This window comes from Ictidomys tridecemlineatus, chromosome 3 (assembly GCF_052094955.1).
Source record: "Ictidomys tridecemlineatus isolate mIctTri1 chromosome 3, mIctTri1.hap1, whole genome shotgun sequence".
NCBI lineage: Eukaryota > Metazoa > Chordata > Mammalia > Rodentia > Sciuridae > Ictidomys > Ictidomys tridecemlineatus.
The window spans coordinates 42592653-42611448 of NC_135479.1; the positions used below are offsets into that span (position 1 = coordinate 42592653).

Genomic DNA, 18796 nt, shown 5'->3' on the forward strand with positions numbered 1-18796 from the left:
AGCTCAGGAGAGAAGCCTGGGCTGAGGTATCGATCTGGGAGTCATCAATATATATGCGGTAATTGAAGTGATGGGTGTGAATGAGGCTGTCCAAGAAGAGGGAGTAGAATTGAAAACAGATACCGCCAAGAAGAGAGTATTGGAGAGAGAGAGACCTCACTGAGGGGGTGAGTAGAAGTGGAGCAGCTCCGCGGGGATGAGAACAGAGATGGGGAAACTAGGAGTGGCCACAAAGAAGCGAGCAGAGATGGTTTCAAAAAGAAGAGAGCCATTAGCAAAGTCACTTGTTGCCAAGAATTCAAGTGACTGAAGGATTGACTCTGACAACATGGAGGGAATGAGAAGATGAGAAAAATCAGTCCCAGGGTACCAAGGAGTGGAGACCAGGCAGCTGTGGTAAAGAAATGGATGGTGGCTGGGATGAGGGCTCAGGAAAGGAGTTTATTGTTGTTGTTTTTAATTTTCTGGTACTGGGGATTGAACTCAGGGGTACTTAACCATTGAATCACATCCCCAGCCCTTTTTATTTTATTTTTTTTTAATTTTGAGACAGGGTCTCACTAAGTTGTTTAGGACCTTGCTAAGTTGGTAAGGCTGGCTTTGAACTTGTGATCCTCCTGCCTGAGCGAGCCCCATCTCTGGGATTACAGACATGCGCTTCCACTCTGGCAGAAGAAAGTATTGATGGTACAGGACAAGGGAGAGACAGAATGTAGGCCAGCCTGAGAGGCTTGACAAGAGATTCCTTTCAGAGAACAAGTCTACAGAATGTTTCTTCATAGAGCGAGAAGAACTGAGAGAGACTGAAGCATGAGAGGAGTTAACATTGATGGAATGGTCCCTGGGGGAGAGGTGGATTCCAAAGCACAGAGGAAGGAACTACAAAAGAGAAGGGGTACTCTCCCACCAACACAGGAGGGGTGAGTGGGGGGAAGGAGGCAGAAGAGAAGTTTGAAGATGATAGGAGGAGAAGCTTGATTCTATTGGAGTTTGAAGGCAAGATTATAGGAGGGTTGGGGAGGGAATTTTGAGGAGAAAGATGAAGAAAAGAATAGCAAGCAGGTAGGGATTTTGGGGTTAGGGCCAGATAAAGATGGGACAGATGGAAGACTTGCTGGGCCACCCTGAAGGCCCACCTAAGGCTGAAGACCATAAATCTGTAGGAATTCAAGTCTACATGGTTGTGTCATTTTCTCCCACAACCTTTGGGAGTTTAAAATGAAGAGCGTAGCTGCACAAAGGCTGGCCTTTGGGGGTAGGGGTTTGGCAGAGCAGGTACCATGGAAGGCTCAGGAGAGCTGGGGATGATAAAGGCTGAGTGACTGGCAAGTTGGACCATGGCTTCAAGGCTGAAAGGGAAAGGAAGAAAAATCAGAAAAGAATTGAGAGAATAGAGAGAATAGAGTGGGGTCCAGAAATTAGAGGTCTTGATGGCTTCAAAGAGCAGTTGTCCTAAGAGGAAGAGAAGAATGAGAACCACAGGTAGGAGGTTATATTCAGAGAAGGCCATGCTAGAGTTTAAGATTTTGGAAGTGGAGCATTTCCAGGGATGGCAAGGTGCAGGGTGTAGCTATGAGTGGGAGACTGGAATGGGGGTCAAGGGCAGAGGGGGAAATGAAGGGAAGAGAGGGGGATGGGCATAGGAAAGACAACAGAATGAATCAAACATAACTTCCCCACGTTCATATATGAATACACGGCCAGTGAAACTCCACATCATGTACAACCACAAGATGGGATCCTAATTAGAATAACTTATACTCCATGTATGTACAATATGTCAAAATGCACTTTACTGTTATGTATATCTAAAAAGAGCAAATGAAAAAAATTTTTTAAAGGGACAGTGAGAAGAGGATATGAGATAGGTCACACCAAGGTCTCCTAGGACACTGGCAGGCCTAAGAATGGAGCAAAGGTTTTTGAGGGCTCTATGATTGTGGGTCTGTGACTCAGAGGTCAAGGGGAGGGGACACTTGGGGAACATCTGGGCATCACTGCGGGGCATCCTTCCCATTCTGCAGGGAAGCCTCCTAAGGTTGAGTGCCCCCAGAATAGTGCTGGGTGATTGAGGCCAATACAGAGGGAAGGAGGGTTCCTCTGCTCAAGAAGCCCTCTGGCTGCCTGAGGAGCTGCCCCTGGGGGTCAAGGTGACAGCCTTGAATGACAGAGACACCCCCTTCCGTAGTTATAAATTTATCAATCTAGGTTGGCCAGAGGCCCAGCAGCCTCACACTAACCCAAGCACCAAGGAGGTCTTGCCATATCAACCTTGCTCTTAGGAAGAGCTGGCCCCAGTCTCAGACAGCTTCTTGATGCAGGGACCAGATCCATGAATGACAAAGCCGAGGGACCTACGTGTTATCATTAGGGCACCCAAAGCACCTAATCAGCCAATTGGGAGACCCTGGCCCTACTCACTCTTGGATAATTGCCTAGCTCACCAGAGAGCACACACCCCCAGCTTCAGCCTCCAGGGAGGGTAACTCCTCTCCAGTTACTACAGACATGCCCCACACTGCCTTCTCCACTACGCAGTGTCCCTGTCTTAACCCTTGCTGACCAAAACCAGGAGCCTGAGCAAAGGTAGACCCACTGTCTCCAGAGGAGGAAGGGCAGATGGGTCTGGGAAGGGCAGCTGTTTAGAGGGATCTGAGCGAGTGAGAGGGGTCTGCAGGTGGTCTGGGAACCTAGGCCTACCCTCTTCTCATCCACCACAATGTAGTTACGCCCGTGTTTCTTTGTCAGGTGTGGGGCCAGGACATCAAAGCGACGGCGGAACTCAGAAAACACCATGTGGTCAGGATAACCTGGAGAGAGAGAGAGGACACGGCCCACAGTAAGGTCTTTAACAACTTGCCTGCTCCCAGCATGGCCCAACAGTCACTGGTGCCAGGTGGGGAGTCACCTAAAGGGGGAGAAACTGCAGGGGTAGGGAACCTGCAGCTGAGGCAGGCCCAGAAAGGACAGTTGAAGGAGGGGAGGCCCAGAGGACCATCAGGGTTGCTCCACACCAGGACAGAAAGATTAAAAAAGGGTTAAAGTAAGGGGGATCAGGTGACACTAACCACCTGGAAGGAGGATGAGGGGACCTGGGTAACTACTAGGATGCTTTGCAGCCCTTCAAGTGTAAAACCACCCTTCAAGTGCAGAGACCAACGCCTTGAGGACTCACTCAATAAGAAAAACAACAGGACACAGGATTGTAACTGACCCAAGGGCTTGGAATCCTGGCCCTGCCTCTTACCAAAATGTGACCTTGGGCCAATCATTCCACCTCTCTGAGTCTTACTTTCTTTACCTTTAAATGAGGCCCTAGCACTTACACTGCACGGTAGTCATGGAGACTAAAATGAGAAAATATGTAGAAAGCACAGCTTGATGGGATGCTCAGTAAAATACTCCTTTCCTTTCCTTTGTTCTGCTGAAGTAGGATGTCAAATAGGGCTCTGCTCCCTGTCCCCACCCTGACCTTGAGCCCTAGGCCAGGTGGTCAAAAACACTAGTAGATATTCTTTCCCTAAAGAATGTCTGGGCTTAGGGCTGGGGACGGCTCAAGCAGTAGCGCATTCGCCTGGCATATGCACGTGGCCCGGGTTCGATCCTCAGCACCACATACAAAGATGTTGTGTCCACCGAAAACTAAAAAATAATTATTAAAAATTCTCTCTCTCAAAAAAAAAAAAAAAAAAAAAAGAATGTCTGGGCTTAGAGTCAAGGGAAGGGTGAGAGGCTTCTGGCTTAAAGCAAGGTCAGAACAGGGGCCAGCAGGAATGACCCCCTGTCACTTGGTCTCTCCAGAGCCCATAGTAGAGGATCAGGAGAGCTACTCCTACAGAATCATAGTATTTCAAACCAGAAAAGGGTCCTAGACCAAATTCACCTTATCTTTCAGGCAAGGAAACTGGCCTGAAAGATGGAGCAACAGCTTGCCCAAGGTCATGGAGGCTCTAGCTGAAGCTGAGCTGGACTTCACACCTGGGTTCCTGTTGGCCAGCTGGGGCTTGCTGCACCAGGCCGGCCAGCTAGCTCTGGGAAACCCTCCAACTGGGAGATGAGGCTGATGCATGTGCCTGATAATTGAAACAGGAGGCGGGGGCCGCTGAGAGGCCAAGACAAAGTGAGCTATTGATTGTATCTGAATTGCAATTAAATTGATGGGCCGGGATAGCAGGTCTGGACGCTTGGCATCTTAATTAATCATCAGTGCTATCGATGGTGGCTGGGGGCCGGGGAATGGGGAATGGGGGGGGCTTGCCGCTGCTGGCCTCATCGATCTGCTTGTTTGAGTAAAGCACATTGATTTTGGTTCAGAGCGGTAACAATCTGGTTTTGAAATAATAAACACCAACTCCATATCAAGATGTGGGGACAGATCAATGATTTATTTAGAGCAGGGCAGGGAGCCGGTTTCTTTGCTTTGGCTGCTAAGGAAAAGTGATGGTGCCCATAGGGATATCTCAAGGGGACCTGGCTGTGGGTGGACAAGATCCTGTCTGCTCTTCTAGCTAGGGAAAAAGCAGAAAGCTGGCTACTCCTAACTTCTTGAGCAAACAAAACCCTACTTGAGAGGCCTGACTGTGGAGTCAGCCTGCTTGGATGCAATCTGGTTCAGCCATCCATGAGCTGTGTGACCTCGGGCAAGCTACTTGGCTTCTCTAAGCTGCAGTTTCATTTGGAGATGATGATAGTTCCTACCTCAAGAGGTTGTTGTGAATTAAAGTGTGGAAGAGTTGTGAATAGAAGCTGGTGTGCTATAAATGCACTAAGGATGGTATACTACTACTACTGCCCTCCCCTTCTCCCTTCTCTTGCTGGGTCCATAAAAAAGGTATGCCTGACATTTCTTGGGAATTTTAAGTACTTCAGAGAGATTTAGTACCTGGCGTCTCCCTGGACAGATGGCTTTGAAAGGGCACTGGGTCTACTGCTATAGGGAGAGCTGACTCTTGCACACTAGGGACTAGTCAAAGGAGGGAGATGTGGGAAAAAACAATGGAACATGGGGGGCGGGGAAGAAAGAGGATTAATGAATACTTAAATCTGGAAGGGAGAGGAGGAAGAGAGGAGTCACAGGTGGAAAGAAATAGAGAAAGGAACACTTTTGGGCTGAGAGGTGAGAACAGAGACTCAAGAAGAAGGCACAAGGGTAGGAAGGAGCGCAAGAAAGGAGACCTTGAGCCATTTTGAGAGGGAGGGTAGCAGCTCCTGGGTCCCATCTGGAAGGCAGGGCAGGATATAGCAATCTCCAGGAAAGGGAGCCCAGGATGGAACGAGAAGGTGCCTTACCTTGGCGGTACATGCGCATGGCATCAAGCAGTCGGGAGCCCCGAAGCTGGGCACGGAGTAGAGGCACATCAAGCTGTAGGAGCCCAGCTTCACAGGGGTCTCCTGGAGGCAGGTCCAGCTCGCTGCTGCTGCTGACGCGGCGGGAGGAGGCGGATCGGGGTTCCCCAGCCCAACCTTCGGCTACAGGCAGGAAGCAGTGAACAAAATGCATCTTGGACCTCTTGATGGTGTCAATGAGGGCATCCTGCCAAAAGGGAAGGAACCACCTTCAGTGGGCTCTGATGGCCCATGCTCAGGAGAGCAGGGACTGATGCCAGCTCCTGCACTGCTCACAGGATAGCAGGTGTCCCACTACCAGCTGGGACACGCCAAGCCTGGACAACTCTGTCCTCCCCAGGTCTGGCTGACCACTCAGAGGCAGCAGGGCTAAAAGGTAAACCCCACCAGCAGTGATCAGGTAAGGTGGGATGCTGGGTGGGCACCTGACGGCCTGGGTGTGTCCAGAGTGCCCAAGCCTACCTGCCAGTGGTAAGGAAGGGACTGGCTGAATACTCACCACCTGCAGCTTAATCTGGATGCACAGCGACTTCTTCTTGACAGCTGCCATGCCTGTTGTAAAGGTCTTCCGCATGCTGGTGGCCCGGCGCAGCGCAAGCTGTGAGCCACCCTCCAGGCCGGCGATGGAGCCCGAGAGCACCGTGGCGCTGCCTGCCCGGCCCAGAAACAGGTTGCTGATGATCTTTCTGCCAGAGGCAGGAGGGTAAGGGAGAAAAAGGAGTCACATTCATGGGGTAGCAGTGGCCATTCCTCCTGCTGGGATACCAAACTACCCCCAGACAGCTATGGCCAGGGGCCTGAGTTATTTGGACTGGAGTCACATGTCCCACACCCTACAGAGAAACAAGAGAGATATTTTCAAACACCAAGAAGGGAAAATCTGAGGTGGGCAGAAGTCAAGGAACGGGCAAGGATGGGGCAGAGGGAGTGATGCACTCTTCTCCCAGCCAGGGAGGACTGGGCAGTGGGTTTCCAGCTCAGCAGGAGAGGTCAGAGTTTGACATCTGCTAGCACACTGTATAATTCACTTATTACATTTCCTGTTCATTATCTCTCTCCCCCACTACTAGAATGCAAACTCCACAAGGGCAAGGATTTATATAGTCTTCACTGCTTTCTGCCAAGTACCTTGAAGTCCCTGTCACAGAGAAGATGTCCCATAATAATCTATGCAATGAATGGATGACACGGGTTGTACAACTGAGTGGTTTCTAAGGCTCCTTCTCCCTTGTCTGAAGAATGTGAGGGTATTATTCAAATTGAAAACTATAGCTATTTCCAACCATGTCTGCCTCCTGCCTCTATTCCAGAAGGCCAGGCCCATGCTCTCAAGGCCAACTGGTCTTGGTTGTTGCCTCTCAGGAACTGAAGACTATCTACCTTGCTGGCGAGAGGCCTCTGGGACACCTCCATGGGAAGGGGGCCCAGAGAATAGTTGTGGGGACAGAACATGGATAGACAGAATAGTGTCCTTACTTCTGGGAGTCCTGTAGGAGCCGGGGGGCATTCTGGGTGGCTGGGTTCTGCTTGGTGTAGCTCAGCCAGCCAGTCACGTTGTACTCTACCCAGTTGGTGCCATGGCTGTGACCCAGGAGAAAATGATGTGGTTTGCTGCTGCGCAGAAGGGGACTTTGGCCTAAGAGTGAGCAAAAGCAAGGTTCATATTGTCAGGGGACAGGCATACAGCCCAGGGACTTGGTGAGCCAGGGTGTACTATCTGGACCCACATAGGTAGGTCTTCTAGAGAGGAAGCAGAGGAGCTATCCTCTAGAAATGCCACCTACCTTTTTTATCACCTTCCTGGGGGCCATAATAGGAGAAAAGGCGCTCCAGGAGGGTATCCTCAGTGGCCCCTGGCACCAGCGCCTCCTCTTCCAGCAGCCATAGTAGGCCCCTTGCCTCATCTGTGCGGGCCAGCGAACGGACCTGTGGAGAAGGGAAGAAATCCTAGCTTGCCACATGGAGCTGTGGGAGAGGAGCCAAAGTCTTGGCCCCAAGCACACACCAGAAACGACTGCACACAGCCCGCCCGCACAATGCAGCTCTGGCCACTCAATGCTGACACCTTGTGGAGGAGGCCAGTAATGAGAGGAAAGAAGGGCCAGGAAAGAGAGATGATTCCTGGCACTCGGGTCCAAAGGTCCCAAAGACTTATTACTTGAGCTCTTATGCAAAGGCTCCCTTCCATTCTCCTCCTGTCCGAGGGTACAGGGGCTTTGTGAGGCCCATGTTGCCCTCACTCCCTGGCACATTAAGTGGGATAAAGTCAGCAAGCTTCTGACAGTGCATGACCCAAAGGAAACTCTCCATAAATGACAACTGTGGAGTTCACGCTGGTGCCTGAAAGGAGAAAATTGCTGCAGTATCCCCGCAGGGTATAAACTGAAGGGCCAAAAGTGTGTGACAGGTGACTTCGTGGATGTGGTAGCCAAAACAAGTGGAGACTGGAACAAGCTAGAAAGAAAGTGTTCTCATTTAACAACTGCCACTCAGCTGCTGTCCTAGAGTAGCACTAACCTAGTGTTAATAAATCATCTGGTTTTCAAGAGAAGGTAAAAATACTGCATTCTGATTTCTAATACCCCCTGAGGATCATGCAAACTAGGCCTATAGCTACATATGGCCTGAAGGTGCCTTTTCTATGGAATTCCCCTGCCTTCCTTAGAAAGAACTCAATCAGACCCACACCACATTCTCGCCTGGCCTTTAGGGACTGAGGACAAGAAAAATGGGGAAAGTGATATTTTCCCTCTCTTCGACCCCAGGTACCCACATGTCCTCACTGCAGCTTGCCTAAGGGAGTCAGTATGATAACCAGAAGGAAGCATAATGTAGCCAAGGACTTGTGGGTGACAACAGGACTCCAGTAGCTAGAGGTGAATGGCAGGAAGAAGCAATGAAGCCATCGGATAGTGAGTGGCACTGTGGGCCCCTTCCCTTCCCTAGGCCCATCAGATAGGGACACCAAGGAAGGGAAAGATTGGCCCATACACATCTGACTCCTTGCTGTTCATGAGTCATATGTACAAATACTTCTTGTGTTCAGGGAATGGCAAAGGCTCTCTCAGGAGGCCACATGGGAACAGAACACAGGTGTCAGAAAAAGGAAATCCACTTCCCTGGGGAGATACAGCACTTGAGCACTTTAAGCACTTGTCCCTGAGGGAGATTCATTGTCCCCAAGTCCCACCCCCTTTGCTAGCCCAGCAGGGCCTTACTGCGGGAAGGGGAGAGCAGAGCAGGAATCAAAGCAGAAGAAGGAGTTCAGCAGCCTAGCAAAAATTTCATTCTCCAATAAAGCACCTTATGCACTTCCCCTAATTGAAGGCAATCACCAAATGCCAAGTGCTCATCAGGCCAGCCAGTGCCCCAGGCACCTAAGGTACCAGAAATGCTAGTACAAAGGGTGACAGAGCCTGCCTCTGAGGTTGAGGAGCAAGGGCTCACTTGAGGAGTGAGGGCCCACATCCATGGAAGCCCCCCAGAGGGCATTTATAGCTTGGTGTTTCCCTGACTGAGCAGGCGCCATCTCCTTGCTCCACTCTGCTAGGCAGCATCAGTCCTCTTCTTGAGGACACAATGGAAAGCAATGACTACATCCTCTGGGTTTTAGTCCTCACCCCAAAGCAGACCAGTGCCTCAGCTGGTAAGAGAGGAGCTACATCTTCCTGCCTGGCTGGCACTCCAGCTCCCATTGCACCAGGCAGAAGAAAGTGCCATCTTCCAGGCCAGGCTATGAGTGCTGAGGAGCAGCACTTGGTGTCTGGGCCTGACTGGTTCCTCCCTTGGCCCACAATGGCAGCCTCAGCGGCAGCACGGCCAGAAAGGGCTCTACTCCAGGCAGAAGAGTGGGAGATGAGAGGTGAGGCTACTGAGGTCTCACCAGCATTCTTACCAGAGACTGGTGGGAGGCCTGGTCCACTGCAGCCACCGAGTCATCTGCGGGCGGCTCTATGTCATCAAACGCCAGCTCAATGTTCTCCTAAGAAAAGAAGGCAGAGCACAGTCATGGGGATCCCGTGTCAGGGCACAACATATGAGTAGGTTGGGTGGGGCCTCTGGGAACAGCAAGTCCAACCTCCCATTTCTTGCAGGGGCTCCCACCAGAGTCCCAAATGACAAACTGCTCACTACCTCCCAAGGTAACATGCTATTTCCGGACAGCTAAAATTCTCATAACCTCTTTTTATACTAGGCCAAAGTTACATTCTCCTGTTATTTGAATCAGTTGATTAGACAATGCAATATACGCCTACTCTCCATTTCATAATCACCCTTGACATATGAATATAACTGTCTGTTGTGATTTTCATAAGTCTTCTCTAATCCAAGATAAATATCCTCCTCAGCTCGTTCAATTCACCTGCACATGAGGAAGGATTTCCAGATCCCATCTAGGACACCCTTTTAGGGAGAGACCCCAAGTCATCAACCACCATCCTATCAGATTGGGGGAAAGCCGGGGTGGGGGTGGTGACTGGGCCAGACACATCTGGAGGCAGGTACTCCCCTGTAGCAGTTCACAGGGCCCAGGAGGGTGTCTTAAAGAAGGACATGGAGTGGCTCTCAGGGACCCAGAGTGTGCCTTCAGCTTTGTGGAAAGCACACTTTCCATGAAGTAAGGCTTCAGCCAAGGTCAAGGGCTGGGGCCACTGGGCAGGAATAGATTCCCACTCCATAGCACAGAAGGAGGCAGAAATAAAGAGGGAGTAGAGAGCTAGGAAGAAGCAGGCAGCAGGGAAGGTGGTGACTTCCTATATTCACAGAGGACCTCTCTGGGGGTGTCCTGGGGAGAAGGTGAGGCTGAGGTGGGGCCAGCCAGGGTGGGGTAGAGAACTACCTCCTTGTATCTTTCCAACTCCTGCACAAAGGTGCGCTCATGGAAAAGCCTCTGCAGCCGGTCCTGGGCATAGTTGTGGCACAGCTCCTCAAATGAGGCTCCACGGGCCGAGCCACCCTGCTCAGGGTTCTGGAAGCCTGGAGTATCCACAATCATCATGGAGCAGAGCGAGTGCTGGCTGGACTTGAGAGCCCTTCACCGGGAAAGCCTGAATCAGAGCTAGCCAATGCTACGCCACAGAGCAGACCCCAGTGATCTGCCCCTGGCATCACATGCAGCAAATCCCCATCCCTGCCCAGATACCCTGGGCCCTAGTAGAGAGGACTTGCCTCACCTCAGGGCCCAGAGGGACAGTGAGCCCTCTGCTGGTGGATGATGGCCCTACCTCAGCCAATACAGGCACAAAGCCATCAAACCACCTTGGCCAGAGCAGGGAGCGGGGAACCCCATGGGGTCTGCCTGGTACTCACCTGTTCACTAGGGAGATGAGAAGGGTAAAGAGCTCGCTGTAGAGGCCAGATGCCATGCCCTCTAAACACTCCAATGCACTCATTTTGGGACCTATGGGGCAGTAGGATCGGTTCTATCTCTTGTCTCCTGGGCTACTCCATCTGCCCAGCATGAGGTCCTGGGGCTGGGCCTCTCCCCGTGATGGGAACATCTATTCATTCCAGCAGTCCCTCCCACCTCCAGAATGGCAACAAGCCCCAGGTAAGGCTTCCCAATCACATCTACCAGGCAAGGGGCTAGGGTACCTGTGCCGTCCCCCAGGCTGCTCTCTTCAGGGCCCTGACGAAAGGAAGTGGAGCGCTGCAGGGTGCTACCCTTGTGCTGGTGCTTGAAGATGGCCGAGGACAGCTCCTCCAGGCTGCAGCCCAGCAGGTATGCAGCCTTCTGGGCCCATTCATGGCGGGCAAATTGCTTGCGCCCAGCTGTGGGGTAGAAATAAGGATCTGGCATCTTGGGTCTTTCTCCTTAGGCTGACTGATGACCACTGTGCGTTTTGACTCCCTTGCTCCCATAGGACTGGGGAGCAGGCATCTTCTGGAGGCAAAAGCTAGCCCTAATGACACCCAGTGGGCTTCATGGGAATATGGAGTGCCAGCCACTGCCAGTACTTCATGTGTCCCTTGGGGGTGGAAATAATAGGAAGGTCCTAAAAAAAGGAGGCAACTCCACAGGCTGCCACCAGCGGGTACCCAGTCGGCTGCAAAAATCCCTTTATTTCCAAGGATGCCCAACTTGGGTTGGAGAAGGACAAAGTCAGAAGAACACTTGTGCCTGTGGTAAATATAGCATGAGAGAGTACTAGCTCATGCACCTTCCTGGATGCATTAGCATCCCCCTCTCTTCCTTATCTTGCCCCAGGGGAGACCACAGACATCTCAAAGGCTAAACAGTGGGGGAGGCAACACAGCCACAGGGGAAAGGGAACAGCCCACACAGATATATGTGCCTCAGCCAACATGTGTCTAATCACAGCAATTAGGGAAAGCTAACAAGAAACAAGGTTTTACCTTCAGCAGCTTCTGTAAGGCAAAGGACCAGCATGCAGCATGCAAAGAAAAACAGTGTGTTAGCAAACAGTCATCAACTGAGCCGCCAGGCCCACAGGAAGGGACTGTGGGGGGTAGGGGTTTATAAGGATGAGCAGGCAAGAAAACACAACCACATCTAGCTTTGGAGACAAACACACACACATTCACAGTCTCAAAGGAGTATGCTTGTGGATGTCTTCACACTGACTCTTTTTGCAGAAAGAGACCTGCAATGATGTTCTGTGTGTGTGTGTGTGTGTGTGTGTGTGTTGTGCGCACGCGCATACACACACACACACACACACACACAACTCTGGAAAGTACTGTAAGCTCTGAGTTGATAACAACAGGGCTCAGCACTCAAAGCACTCCACGTACAGTCACTACAGAGGAGGATCAGAGGAAATTAGGCTTGAACCCCTTACAGTAAAGAACTCTTAAGAACACAGTCATATGCCTGTCCACCCTCCTGCCCATAATGTCTGAAGACAACTTCTTTAACTAAGAGCCTGCTTCCTCTTGGCTTGTGTGCCACCTGCTGGGATTATAAGGGGTTGGACACCCATATACCTGTTCCTTCATGCATACACCACCACCACTTTCCCACTGTTGCTGTGCACACTGGGGCCCTCTGTACCCAGAGAAAAGACAAAGCCAAAGCGCAAGGTGCTGTTCAGAGCCAGCATCTCCTTTCCCTAAACAGCAGGAGAAAGCGAGTAAAGAGGCCCTCTGATGCTATCTCCCAGAAAAGCAACAGCTCTCCCAAGCAAGACCCAGCCATAGCCATTCACAAGCTGACAGAAACCATTGTCACTATGGTGCCTGCTGCCCCCTAGTGGCCTCCACCCTGACATGCAAGACCAAGAACCAGGGCTACCAAATCCAAAGGGAAGAAGACTGTAGAGAACTGGCCTCAGGAAGCCCCAGGAAGCAAGCCTCTCCTACCCCATCTAAGCCCCATCGGGGGCATTAGCATCCTGAGATATTCTAGGATCCAGATTCAAAACATGTTGGAGAAGCAGCTATTCCAGGGACTCCAAGAAGCCCCACATCCAGCAGGCTCCCCTTCTACCGTCAACCCTGGGGCTTTTCCCAAGACCAGTCCCCTATGCTATGAGAGAATGAGCCCAGCCCCCCAAAAGAGCCCGGGGTAGCACCAAGAATGGGCAAGGCAGCCCTTATGCCCCAAGGCGGGCCAAGTTCAGTTACCCGATTGCTCCTCGGGAGCCTCTGTTAGGAAGGGAATAAGAAGGAAAGTTATTCCAGGGACTGCTCCAAGAGAACATCTTCTCTTTTTTTCAGCCCCAGCCCAACCACCCATTCCTCACAGTGTACCCAGCCTGCCACTATGACCACGCCTCAGGCCATTATTGGCAGAAATTCTTCTCTGGTCTTCTGCCATAATTTCAGGGACCAAGAAGGGGCACAAGCAACAGAGGGGAGTCTCGTAACACTTGAATCTATGCAGGGCAAGAACAAATTGGGAGTGGCCAGGGCCTCCACAACATCCTCCAGGAAATGAGGCAGGTTGTTGGGACTCCACTGCAGGTTACCTTTGGTGGCTCCTGCAGCCCCCAGGTGGTAGATAGCTGCCAGGATGAGCCAGCAGGCCTTCTGCTCATCGGGGGAAATGCCCAACACCTTCATGGCTGTCTGCAGCTTACTGAATTGCTGAGCTGCCTTCTGCTTCTCCTCAGGCTGCAGGGATAGATGGGCATACTGGTGTCAGACTTCAGAGAGGCTCCCAGCATGTCCCCATGCTGCTGGACCCTCAGGGAGGGCAGACCTTGAGTACAGCCACCCATGGGGTACTATTGAGACTCCTCCTATACCCAAGGTCCAGGGCTGCCATCCAGTCCCTACTGCCCCCTCACCTTGGCCAATGGCATGATCCCAAACACATTATTCTCTGCCAAGTGGTTCAAGTGGAGCTCTGTCCTAGGGGTACAAATGAGGCATCAGCAAGGGGCTTGGTCCCTGGGCCACAACCATCTCCCTCCCAGGATGGAGACAAACAGATGCAGTTTCCAGACTCCAGCTCTACCTTTCCTATTTGGCTTAGATGCCTGGGAAGAGCACCAGCCTCTCTAGGACAGGTAACTCGAGAGACCCTGGAGAGAGGGTCCAGCCAGACCCATGGAAAGGAGCAGGGAACGTGCCTGAAGGACAAGTCCCACCAGGACAGACTGTGCCTCAGTTATGAGAAGAGCTAAAGAAGATAATGTCTGGGGCCAATGCTTGGCCCCATCGTTTATCCTTGTCTAGTGAACAGACAGCAAGTTTGAAGGTCTAAAGGGAAATTCATGGCAGGGGCAGCCAGCAGGGCAGAGGGGGCCACCTGGGGGCACTGGAGAAGAGTTAGGCTTTTGGAACCAGGGTGGACTCATACCAGCTTAGCCCTAAACTAGTGTGTGACTGAGAGCAAGTCACCCACCACTTGCATCCTGGTGAGCTTTCTGCTCCACACCTGTCTTACTGGGTAACAGATTTCAGGAAGGCCCTGGGAACACTGAAGGGTCTATTGTAGCCCTCCCATACAGCAAGGACTCAGTGCCCAGGCCAGGGAACTCTGATGGGCAGGGCCTGTGTCTCCCTCATCTCACCATCCCCAGGCCCAGCTGAGAGCCTGGCTGGCACTCAGTAGAGAAGGAACATACAGCACTGTGGGTAACCAGTCAGTGAGGTCCAAGAGCCCAGTCATGGGCTGAAGTCCCGAGCCCCTCCTGCACCCTTGTCCAACCTCACCTGAGAGTGCCATCTCCACAGGCCAGCAGGTAGTAGAAGACATTGAATGTGGCCTCACTGGCAGGGCGTCGAGCCACACGAAGCTTCTCCAGAAGCATCGTCTGTAGCATAGCACAAGATGAGGAAGGAGGGTGGTGGTGGATCAACCTCCTCCTACCCCAGAGCATAAGGAACCAGGACTCTGATCCTCTGGCCCTAAGAATAAGTAGCTGCAGCTTATTCCCAAGGTGCTCAACCAGTGGCCAGGTCATGCCAGGGTCAAACAGGAGGCAGAAACCAGGGGTAGGTAGAAGAATATGAGCCCAGTTCCTGTAGGTCTGTCACCCTGCCCAGAGCCTAGAGGCCAGCCTTTCTGGAGAAATGGATGTTTGTAGGGAGAAAGTTCAATAAGCATGGGAGGAGGTCAACCTTGGTTGAGCTTTACTTGACTGATAAACTCTTCTGGACCTGGTGACATCAGCCTGAGAGAAGGCCCTGAGCATGGATCTCACACAGTGGGCACAGCCCCAGGATCAAGAGGGATAAGGAAATTGGGCAGGAGGCCTAGAGGGCAGCAAAGACCAGCCCTTCTTGTGCCAGGTCCATTTAATTGGGACAAAATCCTAGGAAAATGAGGCACTGGATATAAAATGATTTCTAGGACATGAAACTAGCAGCCCATTTCCCACTACCCTAAGGCCTGGGCAGCACCCCCTCACCTGAATGGAGGCTGAGGCCACCTGGCCAGCTTGGTCAAAGTCCAGGGAGAGGATCTGGGAGAAGCGGGTTGCATTTCCATTCATGATGGTGGGGCTGTTCCCAAAGGCTTCCAGGAGGGTGTACAGAGCCTGCCACTTCTCAACTGCAGAACACAGGCCCAGGGGACATCAGGAAAGCCAGGGACAGCTTTTCCCCAGCTGTGGGCTCCAGAGGCATGAAGGCTTGGGGCTAATCAGACCAGAAATGCCCAGGGACAGAAGGGTTTCAAGGGGATAGAGAAGCCAGGGAGAAAAAGAGCTGCAACTTAGGAGGATCCTCCCTCCTGACCCCCCTCCTCATCTATTCTGCTTTCCCAGCTATCCCTGCCTCACCGGAAAACACCTTGTTCCCGCTGGTGCCTGTGATGGTGGCTAGGTACTGCACCAGGTGCTGGCAGCTGGTGGTCTTGCCACTGCCACTGCTGCCCAGGAGGATGATAGACTGGTCCTGACGGCTCATCAGCATTGCCCTGTATGCTGTCTGGGCCACAGCATAGATGTGGGGTGCCATGTCCTCTCGCCGGCACCCCTTGAACATGTGCATCACCTTGATTAGGAGAAATATGGAGGGAAGGGGTAGGCTCTTAGCTGGTTCCACCTGGACACCCCTCACCCCCAGGTCTACATTTTTTTTCTGAATTTTCACTCCAGGGGTACCCAGGGACCGTGAGGCCAAGGGTATGCATGGAAATGTAGATACTAGTCAAGTCCTAGACTGCATTAAAGTCTGCAGAAGATCCTTCTGCCCCACCCTTTGAAATAACTCCTCTTCCCAAGGTCAACCATGAGTGGACAGGAGCCCACTGGATACTAAGGGATAGGGCAGAGAGCAAGGGGAAGTGGGGTGGGTGATGGGTGAGTAGGTCCACAAGTCAGCACAGTAGCCTAGAAGGAGTGGCACCTTCTCTGAGTATACGGCAGGAGCCCCACGGGGGCTGAGAACCAGCAGGCTGGGGCCAGCATAGGTGTGCAGCAGGCTAGCGCCATAGCGCTGGCGCAGCGTGTGTAGGACACTAGATTCGTTGAGGTACACCAGCGAGGCCAGATCTTCCAGACGGTCACAGGAGGGAGCATTAGCCTGCATGGAACAGAATAGGCAGGTGGGCAATGAAGAAGCAGATCCTGGCTCCCCCAAAAAGGACAGGCCTGTCCTGTCCTGCCCACTGCCCTCCCTCCTGTTCCCTCCTTCAAACCTTCTCTACGTCATCCTCATCCACATCCAGGATGGCTCCATCATGGTCTAGCTTCACACGCACCTTCCCCTCAGGTAAACTGAGCTCCTCCGACTTGAGCTGACTGGCTGCAGAAAAGGCACAGACAGTTGATCATGGGCCTGGGAAGCTTCTGCTACCCCATTTGGCTTCTTCTAGGTCCTCCCCTCCTCTCCTTGGGTCATTAGCCTCTCCTTGCTCACCCCTGCCCCCCAGTCCTTTCCAGACCCAGAGGTACATCCGCTGCCAGCCCTAAGCCCAAAGAGTCCAAGATATGTACCCAACCTCTTGAGACTCACCCAGAGAGAAGCCATCCTTATGGACCAGCCACACCTTCTCTGTCTCATACCAGGCTTCCTCAGCTGCAATCTGCTCCTCTGTTTTGGCCTATCAGAGGGAGGGGAAGAGCAAATAGTCAGACTCTGCTCTGGAAGACAGGCAAGGACAATAGGAGAGGAGAGGCAAGTGAGGGAAAGGGCTTCAAGATGAGCCACTGGGCAAGGAGAAAAGTTAGGTGGCAGATGTAGAATAAAGGGACATCAAAGGTGTCAGAGAAGGAGGATGGGGAAGCCAGTTTGTGCTGGATCTGAGGAATCTTAAGAATAAGGACGTCAAAGTAGGGACCATACCAGCACTGAGGATGTGGAAGTACAGGGCACAAAGGGAATGCCCAAGAAAGCAGCCGCCCTCTGCCCCTCCTCCCTGCCAAGCCTGTGAAATCAGTATCCTGAGTCCAAGACCTAAACTTTGGGCTATAGCCAAGTCAAGCCAAGTGAGAGGCCTCTTTCACCATGCTAAGAAAGGCCACTTCTCCAGACCTGAAAAAAAAGTGTCCTCCTAGGACTTTATAGTACAGAATGATAGGTGGGTCCTGAGCTCTGGCCTCGGATCTGAGGATACTACTATCTGGGCAAGGGGACAGTGCCCGGGGGTACATGCCAGACTCTCTGTTCCTCCTCCTTGTTATGGTCAGCAAAGTCCCCTGCTTGGAAGGCAGCAGTTGACAGATCTGGTCAACACATTAATGCGCCACAAGGGCATAAGGCAGCTTGACCAGATTTGGGGGTAGGGGGCATGGCACTTATTCATCTAACTCAGGAAGGTACTCCCATGCCACACAGGTGGACACAGGAATGGGTGCAAAGGGACTGGGTGCCCAAGGTGGCCCAAAATGGTCACCAAGAAACAGGCATCCATAGGCACTGTTAAGGTGTAGGCAATCAAACCTGGTGTCTCCTAAGAAGTACATTTGAGTTTGGAAGCAATGGTGCCTGGGGGAGCAGGGATAACGGAAAGGAGTGCAGGGGCCACAGCCTGTCAGGTTCTTTTGTCATGTGTAGACAAAATGGCAGCCAAGTCACTAAGTGGCCCCTGCAACAGGGCTAGCCACCCTTAGGGCCAGCCCTCTGGGGAGCACTGGCTAGGAAGAACAATTAGTCACCAAAAAGACTCTCACTCTAGATGTCTCATATTTCTTATAAGACCCAATACTGAGGCATAGACATTACTTTGTGATAATGATTTCCTGGGTGAGGGATCAGGAAAAGATAAGAACACATAACAAGAGGGATTTATGTTCTTTGTCACATTTCTTAGAGTTGAAAGAAAAGGAGATCTGGGTCCTACTGATAAACCCCTCTGGTGCAGATGGCCCTTTCCCCAGCTATGAAGAGGACTGGACCAGGGGAATTATCCTTTAATAGGATAATGGCTATGAGGTTGCCAGTGTTCTGATTTGTTAAAGTGAGGGCATTTTAAAAGGCTATTTTTAATATTTTAAGATAAACAAATTTATTTTAAAAATCACTACAATGTTTTGTTTTTGTTTTTTTTTTCCATATCACGTGAGACAGGTGAAACCTTTGTCTTGAACAGGCATGTTCTATAGGCCAGGTGTAGGGAAGGACATCCAAAGGCCACCACCTGTCACTCACTCTTTCAGAGCTGATCTCACATTGGCCAGGAGGTGGAGACAAAGGCTGTTTCATCTCTCTCCAGCCAGGGAGAGAGAAAATCAGATTTTTTGACTCTAACCAGAGAGTGGGTACACACACAAAGAATTCAACTGGCCTTGGGCTCCAATGGTTAAGAACTGTGTGCCACAGAGGCCAAACATTTAGTGATGCTCCCCGAGGGCCTAGCCATCTCTGCTTCTGGCACTGCCTCCCCAGGGGCAACCCCCGACCCCAACACAGGGTGGGAGCCTGGAGGGGAAAGAGGCCTTACGCTCCAGCATGAGGCCCGAGCACAGACGCCAGCCCAGGCACAGGCCAGAGGTGGTGGGTGATCACTGGAGGACGCGGAGAACTTCTGAGGGGGATAGGAGCACCCTACCTGGCTGTGGGCAGGAGAGGCAGCTTCAGGGTCCAGCTAGCGGCA

General features: G+C 51.9%; 1 protein-coding gene across 15 annotated transcripts in view; it reads right to left on the reverse strand.

Moving 5' to 3' along the window:
* Nucleotides 1-18796, reverse strand: part of Myo18a (myosin XVIIIA) — a 98002-nt gene that overhangs the window by 29628 nt on the left and 49578 nt on the right. For 10 of the 15 annotated variants that reach the window (XM_078042579.1, XM_078042578.1, XM_078042573.1 and 7 more), the window contains exons 3-20: nucleotides 18644-18787; nucleotides 16717-16804; nucleotides 16400-16506; nucleotides 16108-16284; nucleotides 15540-15753; nucleotides 15168-15310; nucleotides 14470-14570; nucleotides 13599-13662; nucleotides 13278-13422; nucleotides 10942-11118; nucleotides 10657-10747; nucleotides 10187-10379; nucleotides 9242-9328; nucleotides 7131-7272; nucleotides 6823-6982; nucleotides 5846-6032; nucleotides 5290-5533; nucleotides 2701-2810 (exon numbers count right to left, since the gene is read on the reverse strand). In XM_078042579.1, coding sequence (XP_077898705.1) covers nucleotides 2701-2810; nucleotides 5290-5533; nucleotides 5846-6032; nucleotides 6823-6982; nucleotides 7131-7272; nucleotides 9242-9328; nucleotides 10187-10379; nucleotides 10657-10747; nucleotides 10942-11118; nucleotides 13278-13422; nucleotides 13599-13662; nucleotides 14470-14570; nucleotides 15168-15310; nucleotides 15540-15753; nucleotides 16108-16284; nucleotides 16400-16506; nucleotides 16717-16804; nucleotides 18644-18787 — 2574 coding nt within the window. Of the gene's footprint in view, nucleotides 1-2700; nucleotides 2811-5289; nucleotides 5534-5845; nucleotides 6033-6822; nucleotides 6983-7130; nucleotides 7273-9241; nucleotides 9329-10186; nucleotides 10380-10656; nucleotides 10748-10941; nucleotides 11119-11703; nucleotides 11716-12933; nucleotides 12955-13277; nucleotides 13423-13598; nucleotides 13663-14469; nucleotides 14571-15167; nucleotides 15311-15539; nucleotides 15754-16107; nucleotides 16285-16399; nucleotides 16507-16716; nucleotides 16805-18643; nucleotides 18788-18796 lie in introns of all 15 variants that reach the window. The other 5 variants (XM_078042575.1, XM_078042581.1, XM_078042576.1 and 2 more) reach the window with 3 other exon arrangements.